The 23,467-nt window shown below is 42.5% G+C and overlaps 1 protein-coding gene across 1 annotated transcript in view; it reads left to right on the forward strand.

Annotated features, from left to right (window-relative positions):
- FRAS1 (Fraser extracellular matrix complex subunit 1) overlaps nucleotides 1–23,467 on the forward strand; it is an 843,167-nt gene that overhangs the window by 497,033 nt on the left and 322,667 nt on the right. Inside the window, exons 19-20 of the mRNA XM_082266873.1 lie at nucleotides 12,270–12,410; nucleotides 14,195–14,338. Of these exons, the coding sequence (XP_082122999.1) occupies nucleotides 12,270–12,410; nucleotides 14,195–14,338 (285 nt within the window). The remainder of the gene's footprint in view (nucleotides 1–12,269; nucleotides 12,411–14,194; nucleotides 14,339–23,467) is intronic.

A 23,467-nucleotide genomic window follows, 5' to 3' on the forward strand; every position in this document is an offset into this window, starting at 1 on the left:
CCGACAGGATAGGGATCTCCATATATTTTTCTCATGACAGGTGTCCTTTAACAACAAAAATGAGGTGCAAAACACAAAAAGGTTGATTTACTACAGGCAAATATATTGTGCACTAGAAGTGCACTGCAAGTGCAGTTGCTCTAGATCTGAGGGGAAGCTCTGAAATGAGGGGAAACTGCTGATTTCTATCATCCATTAATGTGCAAGCAAAAATTGTTTTTTTATTTTCCTAGTATGTTCTCCTTAGATCTGCTTGCAGTGTACCTTTAGTAAATCAACCGCTATATCTGCTGTGGCTGACTAAAGGTGAAATGTTATTTGAATAGTTTTATTAGATAAGTCTGACTGTCTTGTATGGGGAATAATTCCAGTGGTTTACCCCCATAATCCTCTTTTTATATACCCAGTTCCCACCCAGGCCAATTCTCACATTTCTCTCCAACATGAAAAAAAAGTCTTTATTTTTTTATGCTAGAAAATTGCTCAAAACCCCCAAACATTACACATATATTTTTCAGCAGAGACCCTATAGAATAAAAAGGTTTTCTATGCGACGCGGTATTTGTGCAGCAATTTTTTAAACTCAATTTTTTGGGAAAAGAAAAATGTTTTTAATGCAAAAAACTACAATATAGAACCCAATTTTTTGGTAGCATATAAAAGATGATGTTACGCCGAGTAGATAGATACTTCACATATCACACTTTCAAATTGCATGTGCTCATGGAATGCCACCAAACTACGGTACTTAAAAATCTCCATAGGCGATGCTTTAAACATTTTTACAGGTTACCAGTTTAGAGTTACACAGGAGGTCTAGCGCTACATATGTGGGTGCAACCTACATACGTGTTTGCTTCTTATGCAAGCACGAGGGGACGGGGCCACTTTGAATAAAACATTTCTATTATTCATTTTTTTTATTTTTACACTGTCCCTTTAATTTTTTATTTTAAGCACATTTATTACTATCACAAGAAATGTAAACATCCCTTGTGTAATGAGTGCTGCCAGCATTGCTGCAGAGGTTTAAGGGGCGGGGGGTCAGCCTGTCAGTGCTCAGACCATATGCCGCACACTGCATCAAAATGGTCTGCATGGGTGTCATCCCAGAAGGAAGCCTCTTCTAAAGATGATGCACAAGAAAGCCCGCAAACAGTTTGCTGAAGACAAGCAGACTAAGGACATGGATTACTAGAACCATGTCCTGTGATCTGATGAGACCAAGATAAAACTTGTTTGGTTCAGATGGTGTCAAGCGTGTGTGGCGGCAATCGGGTGAGGAGTACATAGACAAGTGTGTCTTGCCTACAGTCAAGCATGGTGGTGGGAGTATAAAAGTAAGGAATAGTAGCGCAAAAAACAATATATATAAAATTGTCTCATAAAATAAACTGTAGATATCCCCTAAATGAAATGCGGATGGTGACTCAATCCTCAGAACATTTAGCGAACAGTCCCACAGGTTTATTCTAAATGCGGTATAATGAACATCAGTCCCATTAACCACCAGATCGTCGATGAATCCTAGGGTCTATGTGGTCCTCATATGCTACTGTAGGTGCACTTCGCTAGATCACCACTGTCCCGTGCAATCTGGTAGGATCACCTCTATTCCACCACCAAGTGCAGGGGGAAAAGTAAAGAATGGCCACTCACCGACTCCCCATGCTCATCTATTCTCATAAATGAGCACACCACGCATGTAAGTGAGCAAGCCCACAAGTAGTCGCACGTTGTCACAAATAATGCAGACACCAGCAGGGGATGGTGGTCCAACTCCGTCACATTCCTCCACTGTTCCTCCCAGGTATGTGGAAAATAAAAGATACCTCCACTAGTGCAATACGTCTGATAATAACTTTTGATCAAATAAAAACATCATACATTGCACTCACTTTTGGTAGAACATCGGTACGCTTAATAATCAAAAACGGCAAATGCGGTCGGCGTCCATTGCTACTCAGATGTGGCTCCACGCCAGATCGGGTAGTCCCGGAAGTCCTCCACAACCGTAAACCTCGATTGGGTGCGTCGTCTGGCCACGCCCCGACGCGCTTCGTCACGTCCTGAATTCAACTGGGGGCGCGGCCAAGACGACACACACAACCCATTTATGCTCCGCTCAACGGCGTCGCATCCAATCATGAGGTACGCAGGTCAACCGGAAGGACATCTAGCCCTATCACACCGGAAGATCAACATAGTAATGAGAACCCTTAAGTCCTCCCACCCGGAAATGTTCCCAAACCACCTCTGCAGACACCACAGTTGCCTGATCCCGGGGGCATCTCCCATTGAGCTGAATGCTTTCAATAGTATCTACGAATAATTCTGTGGGGACAAATGGTCTGACCGGGTGACCCGTTACCTGCGCTTCTCATTACAACTGCAATTCAGATAATTAAAAAACAAGTACATAAAAATAATACTAATACATTAAAAACGTACATTAAAATTATGCACCCCAGGAATCTCGCACTGATATCCTGTAGAGCATCTTATAAATCTGATATGCACATCCGGTGCGTACCACGATATTAAAATAAAATCTGCATAAAAATGTCATCCAGAAAATAGATACTGTAATGAAATAAAATCAATAGATATTGTGTTGAAAAGGAATACATGAATACCAGGTGATGACACAAGCACACAGTGCCTAAGGACTAATTATGGGGACAGGCCTAGCCATTCCAACGGATATTCAAAACTGGAGTTTAGGAGTCACTGATGAAACAGTTAATGTCCAATTCGATGTTCAGTCCAACCGGAGCAAGGGATTGGGTCAGGAAAATCCACTTTGTTTCACACTTAGAGAGTTCCCTGACCCAATTGGCCCCTCGCCACGGCGGAGTGACCCGTTCAATGCCCCAAAATTGCAGGCTGCTGGGGTCTCTCTGGTGGTACTGCCGGAAATGAGCTGACACATTGTGCTCTCTTCTTCCATTGATTAGGTTAGTGATATGTTCTCCTACTCGGATCTTCAAGGTTCGTTTAGTCCTACCTATGTACGCTAATTTGCATGGGCACATAAGTCCATAGACTACATGTGTAGTATCGCACGTGATGAGTGATTTAATCTTGAAGGATTTATTGATGGATTATTATATGGTGGTGGGAGTGTCATGGTCTGGGGCTGCATGAGTGCTGCCGACACTGGGAAGCTACAGTTCATTGAGGGAACCATGAATGCCAACATGTACTGTGACATACTAAAGCAGAGCATGATCCCCTCCCTTCAGGGACTGGGCCGCAGGGCAGTATTCTAACATGATAACGACTTCCAAGACAACCACTGCCTTGTTAAAGAAATTAAGGGTAGAGGTGATGGACTGGCCAAGCATGTCCCCACACCTAAACCCTATTGAGCATCTGTGGGGCATCCTCAAATGGAAGGTGGAGGAGCGCAAGGTCTCTAATATCCACCAGCTCTGTGATGTCATCATGGAGGAGTGGAAAAGGACTCCAGTGGCGACCTGTGAAGCTCTGGTGAACTCCATGCCCAAGAGGGTTAAGGCGGTGCTGAAAAATAATGGTGGCCACACAAAATATTGACACTTTGGGGCCAATTTGGACATTTCCACTTAGAGGTGTTCTCACTTTTGCTGCCTGCGGTTTAGACATTAATGGCTGTGTTGAGTTATTTTGAGGGGACAGCAAATTTACAGTTATACAAGCTGTACACTCACTACTACACTACTAGTGTCATTTCTTCAGTGTTGTAACATGAAAAGATATAATACTGACGACGGATGGCGGCGCCCCCCTGATTGACCCCCCCGCAGGTTGCAGACAGGTTCCGCACTTTTTTCAGTGACCTCTATACCTCCCGTGCCCCTGCTGACCACTCGGACATGCACTCTTTTCTACGGACAGTCGATTTCCCGCAGTTGTCACCTGAACAGGTGGCATTGCTGGAGGCGCCGCTCACCGAGCATGAGATTGCGGAGGCTGTGTCCAGGTTCCCTAGATCGAAATCCCCGGGGCTTGATGGACTCCCAGTGGAATTTTATGCCCAATACTCTGAGCTCCTTTTACCCAGACTTCTAGCACTCTTTAACCAACTTTTTGAAGATCGAGAGCTTCCCCTGACAATGAGAGAGGCGCTGATAGTCCTAATCCCTAAGCCAGGTAAAGATCCCCACCCCCCAGAGTCATATCGCCCCATCTCCCTCCTCCAGGTGGATGTAAAAATTCTCGCTAAAATTCTATCTATCCGCCTCAATCAGGTTATACTGACCCTCATCCACCCCGATCAGGCAGGTTTCATGCCGGGTAGGAATACTTCTTTTAATTTGCGTCGCCTCTTCATGAACCTTCAAGCCGAACATGACAATTCAGGGAGGAGGGTTGTGGTGACACTGGACACGGCCAAGGCTTTCGATTCAGTTGAGTGGCCCTTCTTGTGGGCATGTCTCGGGAGGTACGGCTTTGGACCTAAATTTACGAGATGGGTACAGCTACTCTACAGTGCGCCAGTCGCGAAGGTCCTGGCCAATGGCTGGACCTCGTCGGAGTTTTCCCTTTCCAGGGGCACCCGCCAGGGGTGCCCCTTGTCCCCCCTGCTCTATGCCCTGGCGGCGGAGCCTCTGGCGATAGCCATTAGGGACCACCCTGATATCCGCGGCTTCCGTAGAGGCTCCCTCACGGAAAAAATCAGTATGTATGCTGATGATACTCTGCTTTACCTGGAGGACCCGGAGAACTCCCTGCTGTCGGCTCTTTCCCTTATTGAACGCTTTGGGAGATTCTCCGGCCTCCAGATCAACTGGGATAAAACACAGGTACTCCCTATGGACATTGCCCCTTTCGCGGTGACCCCTGCGAACCCGGTTCTTAAATGTGTCCCCTGTTTTAAATATCTTGGGGTACAGGTGACAAAGAACCCGCGGGACTATGTTGCGGACAACATCCAACCTCTGTTCCCTTTGATCAAATCTAGAATTCAGGTGTGGTCCAAGTTACCCCTGGGGGTGGTGGGTCGAGTAAATCTGGTTAAAATGGTTCTCCTCCCTAAAGTGTTATACGCTGTGTGGCACTCCCCAGTTTATTTAGCCCTGAAACACTTTAAACAACTGGAGTCGCTCCTCAAGGCCTTTGTCTGGGGATCGAGTAGGCATAAGATTTCCTGGAGGAAGCTTAAAAATCCAACAGATCTGGGGGGCCTGGCGCTCCCGGATTTCAACCTGTACTATTTGGCATCGCAGCTATCCCAGATGTTCCATATTGACAAGACTGATAGAGAACGGTTTCTGATTTTGTTATGCCCGGCGTGGACTCATCACTCCCAGGACCCACTGACTGCCATACTGCGAGGTACACAGGGAGCGGTGGAGCGAATGGACCCTGCGTCCTTGCTCTTCCATTACAGCCGGGTTTGGGAGGTGGTGATGCACAGGCTCCAGGGCCCTTCCCTTCATGACTACACCCCACTGTGGCACAATAGGTCACTTCAGGAATTCTGCTCACTGCCTGACTCCTCTCTGTGGAGCGGACGGGGTGTGTTCCTGTTGAGACATATAATGACGGGGGGAGCCCTGAGATCTTTCACCGACCTGCGAGAACAGTTCTCCCTCCCTGCCCATATGTACTATAGGTATTTACAACTGTCCCATGCGTTCCGCGCCCAGTTCCCCGGGGCTTCGCCGAGCCTGGAGCCTGTGTTGCTACTAGAACTGATCAAATGCCAAGAACCTTCTCACTTAATTTCCCTTTTTTACACCGAGCTGCACAAACCCTCATCTACCGTGATAGCTTATGGTCTAAAGGACCGATGGACTAGGGAGGTAGGGCCTATAGAAGATGAGGAATGGGGAGAGGCGCTGGAGACCTGTCAGCAGGTGTCACCGAAATTGTCTGATAGACTTACCCAAACGTTTATTATCCATCAGGCCTACCTCACACCTATCAAATTGTCCAGGTTCCAATCTGCACCGAACCCAGACTGTCCTCTTTGCAGAGCGGATGCGGGTACATTTTTTCACTTACTCTGGAGTTGTCCTCGTCTTGGGGGGTACTGGCAACAAGTGGTAGCCTTTCTTCATGATAAGATGGGCTCCCCTGTACAATTGGACCCCAAGCAGTGTCTCCTTGGTATTTATCCGGATGGGTAAATGAATAAATTCATGAATATTTTCCTGCAGCAGACGCTGTTTGTGGCCAGGAAATTAATAGCCAGGACATGGATGCGTAGTGACCCACCAACCTTTAGTGCATGGCTACGTGAGGTTAACTCCATAGTCCCCTTCCACAAACTACTTTATAAGCATAGGGGGAACCCTGCCAAGTTCGATAAGATCTGGGACAGGTGGGTAAGTTGCCCGGACACGAATATATAGAATTGCACTGGTTGCGGCCCTCGCCACGCTGGGTTCTGATTTCACACGTTCTCCTGTCATTGTATTGGTATTTGCTGCTGGGCAAAAATGGACTGTACCTGACATACTAGATGTATATATCCCTCACATGTCACGACAATTGTTTAACGTGAAATGTCTGTATTGTTGTACCTGATTGATGCTGTTTGCTGTTCACCGTACTGTTTTTTTTTTCTATATGCTATCCTATTTGTACTGCATTTGTTTTTTCAATAAACTCTCTGTTGGAAAAAAAAAAAAGATATAATAAAATATTTACAAAAATGTGAGGGGTGTATTCACTTTTGTGAGATACTGTACATTGATCCAGCTTGGACCAATGTCAATATGCATGTACCATACCCGGCCTGACCCCCGTGGAAGGTGGAAATCACTGTAATACATGGCTACTACCACCATGATTGCTGCTAGTTTCCGGATCCCGTGCTGAGTGATTACTCTGCTGCTTAGTGAACACAATAGGTAGCTTGCTCTGCACTGGAGCCATTTAGAGAACATTTTGTATTTTCTCAATGAATGCAAAGTTTTCTCTGATTCAAAGAGGTGGAGAGGCAGGGTTGTTACATCCTGATCTCCGCCTCATGCAATCTGAGATTGTTACCTCAAATTTAGCTTTAAATGCCATCTCTGAGTTAAATGTTTTCAAAAGGTTAAAAAACAAAATAGCAGCTCAGGCTGCAATTCTCACATCCTCTCATGTGCTGTCTCCTGCAGTATTCTCTTTCTGCCACTGTCCTTAGTCCAGGGTCATTCTAACCGGAGTAATGATGACATCCTGTGGGTACAGGACATTATGCACTTGTTTCCCTAAAGGGGAACAACATGGTGCCTTGCACTCACAGTGTAATCATGCAGAGAGCAGTAACTGCATTGCTGACTGCATCATTGAGGACAGCCCAACAAGAACAGGTGAAGGGGTGTGGGCTTGAAGATATCTGAAAAACATAAAAGTATTAAGTCTATACTTGGGGGCCTCCAGTGAGAAAGGGTGATTGGAAAGGGGAAGGGATAAGGGGGGGGCGGGTAGTGAAGCTAGAGTTGGCCTTTAAATTATTTTGGTTTCCTTTGATAGCAGAACGGGAAATGTGGGGAACAGTTGAAACTTGTACAGGGAGACACAGACATTAAAAATAAATTCTTGCAGAGGTTTTAACCCCCCCCCCCCCCATTTTCCTGAAAAGCGTGAAAGTTCCCCGTACTATCTATCCTGACAGACTTAAAAGAGGTTCTATCACTTCCCCACTTATATATAGTAACTTGAGTGTGATTTTATACCGATCTCCAATATCCATCCATACATTCATGTTTCAGGTCCAAGAGTGAGGTTAATGGCCCATTTCTTCCTTTAAACTGCAGACTGTAAGGTGTTTTTTTTGTTTCGTTTTTTTGATTTTGTGGGGGTTGTTTTTCTGCTTTTTGCACGGTAATTCACACAAAAGAAAAATTGCAAATACATGGTACAACGGACACATATCAGGAATATGAAATGTTAGGGTTACATACTCTTTAAGATTACACAGAATCATAGCTTCCCTGATCCCTGCCTGTTTTTATAGTTAAAGTGATTGTAAAATCTATTTTTTTTTTTTTATTAAAAATAACAAACATGTCATACTTACCTGCTCTGCTGCAGTAGATTTGCACGGATCAGCCTGGATCCTTCTCTTTTTGGGTCCCTCTTTGGCTATCCTGGCCTCTCCCCCCCCCCCCCCTATTGGGTGCCCCCGCAGCAAGCAGCTTTGTTATGGGGGCTCCCGTACCAAGTCACAGCTCCCTGTGTCCATTCAGACATGGAGCTGCGGCCTGGCCCCACCCTCTTTCTATTACCATTGGCTTACTTTAATTGACAGCAGCAGGAGCCAAAGGCGACGCGCTGTTATCTCAGCCAATGAGGAGGTTAGTCCCCGGAAGCCCGATACATTCCTACAGCATCACTGGAGCTAGAGGGCCCTTAGCTAAGTGTTAGGGAGGCTGAGGAGGGCTGCTGCGCACAGAAGGCTTTTTATCTTAATGCATTAAGATAAAAAAAGCTTCTGCCTTTACAACCCCTTTATGGTATTGTAGGGATAAGACATGTTTACCACCACTTCTTTTGCCAGCTTTGAGAAAACTGGAGGAGTTTCAAAATCTCCTTGTAACATACAGCAAAGGCATAAATAGATGTACTGACTTATGTTGGTGAAAGCACTAGAGTTTAATGACCCTAATCAGTTACTGCAGTTTTTGTAGATATTTCTATGCAGACATGTAAGTATGAACACATATTAATCAAAATACACATATTTATTGTCCACAAATTCAATAATTAAAAAAAAAAAAAAAAAAAGGCCATGATTCACTTGGTTGTGGGGATTTGTTTGGCTCCCTGCAATAGGTAAAATTTAGTCAAGACTTGTTTGTTCCACCTACCTTGTTGTGCACTGTGGCTCTTTTCCAGTGTATAAACGCTCCTGCCGTTTTGTATTCACACACTTTTATGTAGGATGTTTGCTCAAGGTGAATGTGAATCAATTCCTGTCATAAGTAGATGATTTGATATTCTTGTATTTGCTGTTAAAAGCCCGAAGGTATCATATGTGATTCAATGATTTCATAATCAAAGGGCACAATATCCTTCAGCAAATATGCCTGTAGATGAGGTTAATGTTTCACTCACAACTTTAATTTCAATATGCTGTTGCTGGAAATTAGCAAAATAGAAAAAAAAAACCCTTAAATTTGAACAGTTTTGGCCAGCATACATTCTCTAATGTACATATAAATAAACTAACTGATTTCAAAGTTATGAAATAACAGTTGGAACATTCTCACCCATCTTCTTCAAAAGAAAGATAGGGCGATGTCATAGCAATTCCAGAAACTTTTAAAAATGTAAGATTTTTTTAAAGTAAAATAGAAGATTGGGACCCTGATATTTAATTTTACTTCACTGGACTTGGAAATTTCTTTTTTCACTACACCCTGGATTGGAAGAAATTTAGGAGACCCTGGTGCATCACTTTTTCCCAGCAAGTGTGTTCTAACACTTTCCCAGGTAGAGCTGCTGACGTTAAAGGGTTAGTTCATCTTTACCGAAAAACTACCTATGCGGGTAATGGGCCCATGTAGATAAAAAAAAAACTGTGCAAATTTGGCTAAAGTTGGATAATGCCCTTACTGTCTACATGCCTCCCAAAGCCTGGCTGAAAAATGACCAAGGATGGCTTTCCCCTATTCTGTTTTGTTTCTAAGACATTGCTAAGACACTCCCACAAGCTCAAAAAACCCCATACATGTGCAGCTCGCTATCACCTCTATTGTAGCATTGCTGAGCTCAGATCTGCTGCAAAGGGGGCGAGGGAGAGCATGCAAGGGGGTTTCAAATGGAGAAAGAGCTTGCTTCTGTGATGATGGGGGGTGAGTAGTAATGCCTAGGAGTGCCTTAGCAACTTTATACCAGCAAGGGGGGACTGGGGGAATGTTATCTCTAGGGAGATTATCAGCCAGACTTTGGGAGTTGTTTAAATGGCCTACACCTATATCAAGGGCATTATTTAACTTTAGCTTATGCGGCATAGTTTGTATTAAACACTTGGCGACCAGCCGCCACACATATACAGCGGCAGGTCAGCTCCATTGCGTGAAATGACGTACCGGTACATAGTTTTTTGCAATAGCCATTTGGGGCGTGCGCTTATTGGCCAGAGAGGGAGGCAATCAGGGGTCCGGTGGACGCAATGTCCGCCGGCCACCCGCGATTGCTCCCCATAGAGACAGAACAGCGGCAGACCGCCATTCTGTCACAGATGAACACAGGGATCCTGTGTTCCTGCTATTCAGGAAAACAGATCTCTCTGTTCATCTAGTGAGTCCACCCCCACACAGTTAGAAAGCATCCCATAGGGACACACTTAACCCTTTGATCGCCCCTGGTGTTTACCCCTCCCCTGCCAGTGTCGCTAGTACAGCAACCATGCTTATTTTTAGTGCTGATTACTGTAGTAATGTCACTGGTCCCCTCAAAAGTGTCAGGTAGGTGTCCAATCTGTCCACCATAATGTTGCAGTCCCGCTAAAAATCGCTGATTGCTGTCATTACTAGTAAAAATAAATAAAATAACAAAAAAATGCCATAAATCTATCCCCTAGTTTGTAGACGTAATCATTTTTTTGCAAAACAATCAATATACGCTTATTGGGATTTTTTTTTTAACCAAAAACATGTGTCAGAATACATACTGGCCTAAAATGATTAGAAAAGTTTAATAAAAAAAAAAAAATTATTAGCTGCGTTTCATAGCAGAAAGTAAAAAAGCAAAAAAATAAAAACTGCAGAGGTGATCAAATACCACCAAAAGAAAGCTCTATTTGTGGGAAAAAAAAGGACATTAATTTTATTTGGGTACAACGTTGCACGACCGTGCAATTGTCACTTAAAGTAACACAGTGCCATATTGCAAAAAATGGCCTAGTCATTAAAGGGGTAAAACCTTCCGGTCAAGAAGTGGTTAAACTAGAGGTGCCCTTTAGCTGAGGAGGCAGTTTTTTGGGAAAGGTGACCTAACCCTTTAAAATCCATTTGTATGCCAACATTATTAGAACTATAACATATGCTTTTGATTAGTAGTCCAGCACATAGCACTGACTCTTAGAACCTTGAAAATGCTAAATTGCTGATATTGCCATCACCTTTTGGATGTACCACAGGTTTAAATATAGGTAAAGGTTTGAAGCATTTTTTTTCTTTGGTGATAATATAATGAGGGATCTCAAAGTAGTCCTGCTGACTGCAGCTGAGGATATGCATGAGAATTAGAATGAGTCTTTTTTTGATAAATACACTCAGTTTTGCAGCAAAATGTGATCAATGTATTCTGTGTTCATGGCCTGGCTGTTTAATGGATGCATATTGTGGAAAGAACGTAACGGCAACTGGTCTTAAGTCTCTCATCCGTGGCAAAATACACAGTTGGTATACAGTAAAAATGGTGGGAAGGGAATGATAAACTGATGACAAACACGTTGTGCACCATAATGTTATACTAGTCTAGATAATTACACCCTTAATGCCTCATTTAACTTCAGTGCACAGGAATGAAAAGATGGTGAAAGCCATAAAACGCATGAACTCTTTATAAGGACACATCTGTGCTTGTCTCTCCCAAAATGGCTCCTTTGATGGCTGAATATTTTATGTGTGGTTTTGAAATTAGCATTTTTGATTAACTGCAGCAAGACTTTAGATAGGCATTAAAACTGATTAAACATTACGGAGTATTTACAAGGAAAATGGTTGATTCTGTGAACTGAAAACCTCACTTTCCAAGAAATATTTTCTTATGTATGGTTCATGATCTTTCATTGTGGTGTGGATAGTAAATTGTCCATTACCTTATACTATCTTGAGTAAACAGTTCTGTATCCTGCTTGTCAACTCACCAAGTAAGGGCCCAGCAACCATTGCAAGCACATATACAATTGTATTTTTGACCAGAAACATAAAAACTATAAAAAAAGAAGAATAAATCTATTGGGATTTTGTTCTGGACTCTTAAAACTCAAGCCACAGACATTTGAAGGTTAAGCCTAAATCAGTGGCATTTCAGATGCTTCTTGGGTCATAACATCTTCTGTAGAATCACAATCAACAGGGAAAGTGCTAGTAGAATGTCTGGCATCTTTGGAAAAGGACCTTAATTATTTTCAGCTCAGAAATAAAAGTGGTTCTGTGGCTCTCAACACGTGCAGTTGATGTGTGGATGTAAACTTCTTTTAAATAAATACTTTGTATTTATTACTTAAACCTAGTAAACTAATACAGATGTATGTAGTCTGACAGGCCTTAAATGATGGCTGTATTGGCCTATGTTTGTAGCTTTACTTTTTAATTTCTTCATTTCTATTTTTGCAGAATGCCACTCTTCATGTAAAAGCTGCAGTGGAAGAAATAATTTAAATTGTACTGGCTGCCCTACTCCAAATGTTCTGCACTATGGGGCATGCTTGTCAGTCTGCCCTGAGGGATTCTACAAAAAGGATACAGTTTGTCATGGTAAGTAGTTCCAGAAGCCCTAGGCCCGAGAGGTCCGGTGGGGTTCGGCTGTCCGTTTTTTAGCCAGACCCAATCAGACTCTCCATTCTCCTCTATGAATTTCCTGATGTAAATGGACTTGTGTCTGTTTACACCTGACTACCTCCAGGTCCGATCCGATTGGGCAAAAAAAAAAATGGAAGGGGATCCGTTCGTCTTTATCTGGCCAGTTCAGATCTGAGGGCATTCAGATGTAATCAGACAGCCGGTCCTTTTACATCCAGCTGCCCAGAGAGCAGAGCGGACTGCGACCATGTCTGCTTTGCATAGGTGGAGCACCAGACGGATCCCCTGCTGAGCAAAACCGGATCCAGCCTGTGTGAAAGGGACCTTAAGTGAAGTCACATAACATATTATATTTTTATATTTAAAATCCTGACTGGAATGATCCCTGTTTCCAGCCTGTCCAAACTTCCCCCATATGGGGGTCCTTGAACTAGTTTTATAGAACATAGGAAGCAGCCATGGCTTTTTACTTGTTTTGAATCACACCACACCTCAGTGTCTGCCACCTGTATTTATTAAAGGATCATCCACACTGATCTCATCCTCTTGGCTACAACAGCTGTAGATCCCGTACAATGAAGAAGAGCACTGTGCAAGCAGCTGTGCAGCATCAGCTGTGGTCAGGTGATTTGCTGTTGCAAGACAGACCTGCTTTAGACTCCAGAACAACATACTGTATTTAAAGAGATGCTGGGAACTTTCAAACTTGTAAATGCAGTGAAATGAGGGGAAACTTGGAAAAAAGCTCTGAAGAAGCACCTCCCACATAGCAAGGCTTCCCTCATAGGGCGTCTGAGAGTAACTCAAACCATAGAAATACAGAAAAAAATGCCCCAGACCAAAACTAACCAAGAATTCATGATAATTGTATTTGTTGTTAAAAAGCCGAATAAAACAGACAATGTATTTTTGAGAGCCAGTATTATACTCTTATGGAATAACAATGTGGCAGCTGGATGCTGACCAGCAATGGAGGCATCTATTGCTGCTCAACAACTAGTTGTTGCATTGATACTCCTCATGTTGAGCCCTGTTTTCCTGTGTTGAGTTTTTTTATGAAAGGGCAATGGTGTTGTTCCCAAGACAGATTGGCTGTTTTTTTTTTTTTTAACAACTATTAAAATTATCTTAGACTATTTCAACTAATTTAGTCTGGTGTTCCTTCCTGTATTTCTCTGGTTAGAGCGGCTTTAGAGGTTGTCTTGCTCTCTTGTTTACCTAGATGCTAGTACCAGCACTGTGAAAACAGAACATCATCTGTGGTCTCGATCTTTGTTTACCTAGCTGCAAGCACCTTTGTTCTTCTTCTAATCACCCTTGCATTCCTCAATGGTTAGAGGAAATCTCATTTTAAAAGTAACTTGAGTGTATATCTCCTAAAAAGAATTGGCAGTTTTGATAGTGATTTTTACTTTGTGGAGTTCCTCTTTAGACACACAAAGTAACTAAATCCTGCAAGTAAATTTGTTTGATATGTTCACTACCAAATCCATAAACAGTGGAAGCCTATTCATAAAAGTATATTAAAAGTAAGTAGCTATATTTTTACCAATACAGTGAATCATGAATCTTTATGATTGTTCACCTGCTACATTTGCTCAGTACATACTGCTGTTCTATTTTATCTTAGGTACTGCGTTATTGAACTAGCAACTTCACGAAAAGCATAGCATAGGCATTGTTTGTAATGTTTTTATTTTGTAGCATTACTCACCGCAATTTGTTCTCCATTGTTTCAGCATGCCACCCATCATGTAAGGAGTGCAGTGGTTTTTCCGATGCTGAATGTCTAACTTGCCACCCTCATGCTAGTCTTATTGCTGGTAGCTGCAAAACCTCATGCTCTGATGGACAGTACCTTAACCTAGTAGGATATTGTGTTGGTAAGTGTTATTTCCCATGCATCTTTTTATTCATTAAAGGCCATCAACTTGCAACAAAAGTGTATTTTAGTTTTTCACAGTTGCTTGACTGAAATCTCATTAAAAAACCAACCAATGCTATCATTTGGTGGATTCTTTATAATTTAGAATAAGAAAACTCACTATTTAGACTAGCTTCTTAAGAGCAATAGTTTTTAAAGGGTTAGTGGAATGAGATGGCAACATAATCACTACACAGAAATAGAACCAGTTGAATGTTGAATGATTAGACTGTCGGGTGACCGTTAAAAGTATATCTATCATGAGAGAAATATGGGGGCTGCCATTGCTGAACTCCTTATAAAAATGCCAGCTATCTTTGGCTTCATTACTTTTGAAGTGACTGACCCAGAAAAATGTAACATTTGTTGTGCTATTAGAGCTGGAATGAGAGGGTTTTAGGAAAAATATAGGGGAAATAGATGACAGCCTCGTTGGTGCAACAATCTCTATATTAAAACAACTCTTTTACATTTTATTAACTATATATTAACTATGCATGTAGATGTGTAGACCAAGTTTGCATTAAGTGAATGTATATTTACTGGATTTAGGATTTTCGCCAATGAATAAGAAAACATAATTACAGAAAAATAGGTTTGCATTACAGAATGTAGGCTTACATAAATATGTAAATCTAAAAATAATAATAAAACAAGAGCCCACAAGTAATCCAGGATTATTTCTAAAAATATGGTGCCATATTCAACCTGTTTAAAAGGTTATCTTGGTTTTATAATTTATTTTCATTTGCAGTAGTAAACAGGCATTGTGCAAGGACAGTGCCATTTTATGCAGATGTATGCTAATCACGCCTTTTCTCTTTTAATGGGAAAATAATTTAATCTGCCACTTCTGTTATAGACAAAATAGCCTGATCTCTTTGCCCTCTTACAACTAAGTAATACAAGCTTTCCAACAATCCCTGTTGGAAAAACATGCCATGTGTTTACTAGATATCTCTAAAAAATGGGGCTTAACCTCCCTGGCGGTATGATTCTTTTGGATTTTAGGTGCTGAAAGCGGTACCATTATTTTGCATATAATTCTTAAGAATGAGCAGCCCAAACCAACTATTTACATATAAATTTTTTTTTTTACTGTGCGTTCTTCTTTATAACATCTTGGGTATGATAAAGTTTGAAACACAAAATCATGAATTATAATATAATAAATAACTAGAAATAAGTTAAAGTATGTTTGTATATATATATATATATATAGTGTTTATTTATGGTGTAGTGGTTAGCACTTTCACCTAGCAGCAAAAGGGTCATTGGTTCGAATCCCAACCACGACACTACCTGCCTGGAGTTTGCATGTTCTCCCTGTGCCTGCGTGGGTTTCCTCCGGGTACTCCGGTTTCCTCCAACACTCCAAAGACATGCTGGTAGGTTAATTGGATCCTGTATAAAATTGACCCTACTATGTATGTATGAATGTGAGTTAGGGACCTTACATTGTAAGCTCCTTGAAGGCAGGGACTGATGTGAATGTGCAATGTATATGTAAAGCGCTGCATAAATTGACAGCGCTATATAAGTACCTGAAATTAATAAAAAAATAAATAAGGGAAAGATTTATGTAATTTTTATTGTTTTTTTTTTTAACGAGTAATAGCGGCGATCTGCAAATTTTTTTTGCGGGACTGCGACATTGCGGTGGACAGATCGGACCCTTGACTGACATTTTTGACACTTTTGGGGGTACCAGTGACATTACTACAGTAATCAGTGCTATACATATGCACTGTTACTGTAAAAATGACACTGGCAGGGAAGGGGTTAACTTTATTAGAGATGCAGGGGTTAAATGTGTCCCTAGGGGCATGCTTCTAACTGTAAAGGGGTGTGGCTTTTCATGCAACCACAGAGACATACGATCCTACATAGCAGGATCGTATGATCTCTGCTGTTACACCAGGGAGAATGACAGGCGGCTTTGTTTACATTAGCGGACATCGGACCCGCCGGTCACACGCGCAGGGATGCAGGGGAACGAGCAGGGGCGGGAGCGCGCCTCTGGCAGCGCGCACTCGCCCCCTACAGGCTTCTGGGCTAGTGATGTAGTAATACATCACTTTGCCCAGGAGGGGCTAACTGCCACAGTAAATATACTGTGGGCGGTCGGCAAGTGGTTAATTCCTTATCTCAACGCAGTCCTACTATCTCCGGGGGGTCAACGTCTGTCCCAGCCTGGTCCCGTCTCCTTTCCCTAGGGGGGTTTCCAAGAGGGGCTGTGGGTCCTTCTGGAATCGCTCTGGTAACTTATCGCTCTGCTCCTTATAGCTCATCAAAACAATGGGGCCATCATGGTGTAGTATATAAAAGTATTTATTTCCAAAGATTATAGCAAACTTACATTTAAAACTGATGCCGACTGTATGCAGTAAAGCCCTGGGGGACCTACGTCACGTCCCGTTACGTCACTTCCGGGTTTCCTACGCGTTGCGTCACGATACCACAGGACTTCCTCAGCGTGAGCAGGTTATAGTCCAGCACTAGGCCTCGCCACGACAGAGCCCTGATGGAGGGTCGGGCCCGCCAGTAAAACCTCGCCGGAATGCACACTACCTGGGATGCCCTGAGTCGCAGCGTACCTCTTGGCCGTCAGCACCCGCACCCCGGGTGGAGAGGTAGTCTGTTCGGAGTGGTGCCCACCTGATGCTGTGGTATGGTGAGTAAGTGTCCCCCCAATTCTCTGGCGGTCTTGGGGTTGACGTGGTCCCCCTCCCTGGGAAAGACTGATCCTCGGGTATCCCTCGGTTCCCCTAGCCTCTCGTGATTCCAGGCCCCCCTCGGCTTGGCTGTCCCCTCCCCCCCACAAGCAAGTTCCTACCTCTGGGGGGGCAGATGTATTTCAGCCGCTGCGGCGGTTCTGCGGGTGGGGTCCTGGAGACTGCATGGTGCACCGTGGGGGCCACCATTTTGCTGTAGGCTTTCTGCTCTGCATCAATATAAATCATTTTCTCTTTGAACTGCATGAGCAGCCAGGTTTTGGTAGTTCCCTGTAGGAATGCATGGGGTAGCCATTTCCTTGAGGTCCACGAGCGCTGGACAGCAAGGGAGTGCTAAGGGGCTCTAGGCATGACCCAGGTGCTTTTCTGTTTCCTGTGTCAGATAGTTTCTATTCCCTGCACAGAATGTTCCTGAAGCCTCCAGATCGGTTTGGTGGTATGTTCCTTGGGTCCCTGTAGGTATTCCTCACTCACCCTGCTGCAGGCTGTGTTAGGGCTGGGACTTGTGGTACTGCTGGTGTGCGGATCTCGTTTTTTGCGACTTTTCCTAAAGTGACACTGCCTTTTTTTATACTCAGTGCTATGGAGTCCCAGGACCAAATCTCACCAACAGACCCCCTTAGTGCGGATGCGGTACCCTCCGGGTCGCAGCCCCTGTCTGCTTTTACAGCAGTTTTCTTTCCTCGTCAGCTGCGCAGGAAAGCACGCTGGTGGAGGCACATATATGATTATGATATATATATATTATAAAAAATGGTGGATAAGTCTACAGCGTCAGGGACGCAAGTGTCTTTTGGCAACCGCAAATCCCAGATGTCGGGCAAGGTGTTTCCCTGCCCGGAAATTTTTGACAACATTGTCGATGAACAGGGGGGGGTGCATTAAAACAAATGTTAGTGGCGCCTAAGCACTTTAAAAGGTGTTACCCCTTTGAGGATACAGTTTCCACTAGGTGGACCATGCCACCTAAGGTGGATCATCCGGTTTCCAGACTAAACAATTCAACTGTGGTCCCGGTGGAAGAGCCCTAGGTATTTACAGACCCAGTGGATAGACGGATTGAGTCTCTGTCCTGCCATTTGCATGTGTTAGCGGGCTCCATACTAAAACTACTAAGCCATTCAGGTCTTCTGGGGGTTCCAAGAAGCCATGGTCGGGCAAGCTGAGAACAGGCCAATCTGGATCTGTGGACAAATCCTCATCTGCATGAAGGGACGCCCTCCCCCCTTTTTTTGGGTGGGGGGATGTCTTTGCTTCTTTCCAGAACCATGGACTTCCTTGATTCAGAACAAATGGATCCACGAACTGATCCGATCGGGTTACAAGGTCGAATTCCAGTCTCGACCACCGGACAGGTTCTTCCCGTTCAATCCACGCCTATCTCCAGACCGGTTAAGGGATCTAAGAGAGGCGGTACAAGATCTGCTGTCGCAAGTGGTGATTGTGCCAGTTCCTTCTCGGGAATGCTTTTAGGGGTTCTATTCAAACCTGTTTACTCTGCCCAGGAAAGAAGGCAAAGTACGTCCAATCCTGGACCTCAAGGCTCTGAACCGCTTTGTACGAGTACAGAAGTTTTGAATGGAGTCCATTCGCACGGTAGTGGCATCTCTACACATCAAGGACGCATATCTACACATCCCTAGTTACACAGGACACCAGCATTTTCTTTGCTTTGCTGTAGGAGAAGAGCATTATCAATGTGTGCCGTTACTCTTTGGTTTCGCCTCCACCCCCAGGGTCTTCACAAAAGTGTTGGCTCCAGTGTTGGCATTACTGCAACTACGGGGGATTACGGTACTGGGGCACTTGGACGATCTCCAATTAAGAGCAGACTCACATTCAGCCCTGTTGGGCGACTTGACAATTACTGTATGGACTCTGCAAGAGTTTGGTTGGAACATCAATTTCAAAAAATCTGCCCTGACATCATCCTTAAGACTGGATTATCTGGGCCTGGACTCACCTTCCTTGATGTTGTTGTATATGGCTGGTGGTGTTAAAAATGATCTGGTTGTCAAATACTCCAGAAACACTGCATTCATTATTTCCCTATTTTAACATTTCTACAGCTTAATGATCATGAAAAATCTACCGTGAGCTGTGAATATAATAATTTTTATCAGAGGTTCCCCCAAGACCTGAAAATAATTTCGAGAGTCCTTCCATGACAAAAAGATCCAGTAAGGCTGTTATAGACTAAATGTAATTTTTCAACAAGCTTGTCATTCTTAACGGCTTTCTGTGAAAGTCATTTTTACTATAGTTACCCTTTTCAGAAGATCAAGGATTGCTCATGATAGATTTTCCTGCATGCAGTGAAATCTCTTTCAGCCAACCTTTTTCTTAAAGTGGAACTTTAGTCAGAAAAATAAGTCTAGATCATAATATTTCCTTCTCCATGCGCCTCTTCCCCTGATGTCTCTGTCGAAATCAACAGCTCAACTATCAACCTGTCCCCGCAGGCCCAGGTCCTAGGTGTAATCCTGGACTCCATTCTTTCAGCCCCACATCCAATCGCTGTGCAAAGCTTGCCGTCTCAACCTCCTGAACATCTACAAAATACGCCCCTTTCTAACCAGTGACAACATAAGGCTTCTAATCCACTCCCTGATCATCTCTTGCCTTGACTACTGCAATTCCCTCCTCATTGGCTTACCTTTAAATAGGTTATCCCTCCTTCAGTTCGCATGAATGCTGCTGCCAGGCTCATCCACCTTATTAACTGCTCGGCGTCTGCTACCCCTCTCTGCCAATCCCTTTTCTGGCTTCCATTCACCCAATAAATGAAATTCAAGATACTAACAATAACTTATAAAGCCATCCACAACTTGGCCCCCAGCTACATTTCTAACCTGGTCTCAAAATACCAGCCAAATCATTCTCTTCGTTCCTCCCAAGACCTCCTGCTCTCTAGCTTCCTTGTCACCTCATCCCATGCACACCTCCAGGACATATCCAGAGCCTCTCCCATCCTCTAGAACACTCTACCGCGATCTGTCCGAATATCTCCTACTCTGTCCACATTCAGACGATTCCTGAAAACTCATCTCTTCAGAGAAACCAATCTGGCCCCTAACTAACAACTGCAGATTTATTTTCTCCATCAGCCCATCCCCCACAGTTATTACCTCTTTTATCTCTTGACCCTCCCTCTTGGATTGAAAGCCCTAATGAGCAGGGTTCTCTAATTACTTCTGTATTAAGTTGTAATTGTACTGTCTACCCTCATATTGTAAAGCGCTACGTAAACTGTTGGCTCTATATAAATCATGTATACTATTATTAATAATTATAATCACTTCAGGCTGGCCCATTTTGCAGGTATAGCTGTGTAAAACTTTAAAAATAAGTGCCTACACTGTTTAAAATCCATCCAGTAATATACTGTCTCACCCTGCTCTGTAAATGCCCAGTTCCTCTCCATTTTTAGGCAATGCTGAGTTTGTAAAGGCCAGTCTGCCGACAGCCTAAAGGCGGAATTAAACCCTTCTAATCTTTACAGTCAAGGAAGCTGCTTCTGTTTGAATTGAAAATGCCATAGTGCTGCACATGTGATCAGTTATGACACCAGCCATTTGATGGTTTGACAGTTTTGTTGAGGACACAAGCAAATATGACAGTTTGCATTTCCAGCATTCCAGGAATGTAACTGTTTTTTGAAACTGATGGGTTTAGTTCAGCTTTATGATTGACTGCTGTTCAGGGGCTTTGGGTTTCAGCAAAATGCCATCCTCCAGCAAGAAGAAACAGGAGCAATGCTGGAGGCAAATTTCGGCACACACTAATTTTGATAGCATAATTATTAATGTGGAATGTATGTTCCTTGGTAAAGAATATTTTTTTTTATCAAGTTGTTATGGGTAAATTTCCATTTAAAATCAATTTCATTACATACCATAAAGGCCTTAACACAATCACTTCTCCAGGTGGTTGTTTTGCAACTAAAATGTATCCAGACTTCTATTTGTCACAGTCAAAAAGTTTACAATAATAAGTCACTGTGGTTATTTAATGATATGAATATTTTTAATACTGTTTAAAAATGTAGTAATGATCATGTATGCCAAAAAGACTGATTCCCAAAAACAGTTAAACTGTCTTTATTTCCTGCTCTTTAAGAGCATGTTATGATATGATCATAATATTTAATTTAATATAGCATTTTCATGGATGTTTGGCTTCATAGAAAACAAATCATGACAGAAAAAACATTCTCCTCCATTGCTCCTACATCAGAGAATGGCACATGATTGTTATGTTGACTCGCTAGCTTTAGCATCTGGAACAAGCATGCAGATTAGGAATGCCAGAAAAAAAGTCACAGGTCCATATTGCATACTAGGTCAGTGATTCAAAGTATAAAAGCTGGAGATTCAACATGACAGCCAGGGAACTAGCATAACAAAGGTGAGATGAAAAATTGAAGCTTCCATGTTTCTGTCATGACAAGTTTATTTTTAATGCAAACAACAGATAAATAGCACAGGTACATTACATTGACTGAGAACAAGCTACTAGTAGAGTTACTGCAGAAAGATTAGTAAAGGAGGGTATTTATTTATTGAGTGTAATTACATATTCTATGTGAACTAGACAGTTTAAGAAATGTAATCTAACTTTCGACCTTCAAGGTAAAGCACTTTGTTTATCAAGCTTTATATCCTTTTAACTTGGTTATTACTAATAAAAGCTGTGTTACACTACAAATGAAGTGGATTTGTATATGATAATATTTATATTTTATTTCATTAATTGAAAGTACTTCTCTACAGTAGTGTATACCAGCGCAAGTCAGTGTGAGCCATCTGCTAATATGCGGTGCATTACATTTTATGCACGCACATTACCTCCTTCATATCTGTCATTATGCCTTCAGTGAAAGTAGGAATTACTGCCATGCTTTCCTTCTTAGAAGAAAATGTAAAAGTCATGGTTCCTTTATAATCCATAGGGGGAAGTATTGGAACTGATGACAGTAATCATGCCTTCAGAGATAAATTCTAATGCAAGCTGTAATAAAAGTTTTTCCAAGGACCAGCAAGATGTCTTACATCAGCATGCAATTGCTCTATGAATGGTTGCATGCTAAATGAAAGAATACTATAAATCACATTACATCTGCCTACACTTAAATTGTATCTCCAGACAAATTTTTTTTCATGTTTTGGATAGTGAAGTCAAGGGTTAGACCATCTATTTTTACTGGTGACCATGTTCACTGAGAAAGAAAGTAAGGTGAAGTTTAAAATTTTAGAGCTGTCCCCAGAACAAGGACAAAGGGGAAAACCAATAGGAATACCTGTTCCAGGATTAGTTGTCTCAAAGGGGAACTCAACTCTGTTTGGTAGATTTTCTCTGCCTTGGGACAGTAAGTGAATGAATATTTTCCAAATGGTATGCAGACAGACAGAAAAAAACTTTTGTTTTTAGTTGAGAGGGAGGACAGCACTTGCCAATATGTACTTAAACAATCAAAAACACAAAAAGTCCATGTGTGTTTATGCTTAGTGTTTATCATATCCAATATAAAGTTCTGTGTAAGGAAGAAAAAGTGTTGATAACAGTGGCATTCCCAGGTGGGTATGTTCCAGACAGAGGAAGGAACCTGAGGATAGGCATAACACACCACACCAGATTACATTGTCCCCTTGTTTTACCAAGTGGGTTAGTATAGGACTCTGTAACATCCACTGCTGAGTAGCTGCTGCTCAGCTTCTTTTCAGTTGTTTTACCCCTCTGTTTGTTTCTGAGTACTCCCGCGGCCAAAAAGCTTGTGTTTAACTTCAGCGACAATCTTGGATGAGGCAAAATATAGTTTAAAGCATATAGTTTTAAAGCTGCACATATTGTTTTTCATGCTGTGAGTGCAATTTTTTAAATATTTTTTTTTTTAAATGGGAGGGAGGGGGGTGAGGACGCTTATTGGAAGGTTTTTACCCTATGCTTAGAATGGATTAAGGTTAAAAAAATCCTTTTGACCTTATAATCACTTTACAGTTTCTGGGTGTGGTTTGGAGCATTTATACTACACAAACAACCCAGACTTAAGGAATGAACCCTGCCCGAGTTCATTTAAAATTTCCAGTGTGAGTGCATCCTTAAAGGTTACTAAACCCACAACACTAACATCTTTAACCAGACACTCATAGTCACAAGACTGCTTTAACTGCTGATGAAAAAAGGTATTTAGCAGTTTAAATTTACTAAAATAATAGCATTTCCATGTTCTGTGTACTTTGGGAGACCAGATATAGTGAATGCAGGGTCCAGGGTTTAATAACACTTTAAGCTCTGTACACACGGGCCAAATATCAGCTGAATTTAGCCGTGTCTACAGGTCTTTGTCCAATCTC

Source organism: Pelophylax lessonae (genome assembly GCF_965119305.1).
Source record: "Pelophylax lessonae genome assembly, chromosome: 1".
NCBI classification, from domain to species: Eukaryota; Metazoa; Chordata; class Amphibia; order Anura; family Ranidae; genus Pelophylax; species Pelophylax lessonae.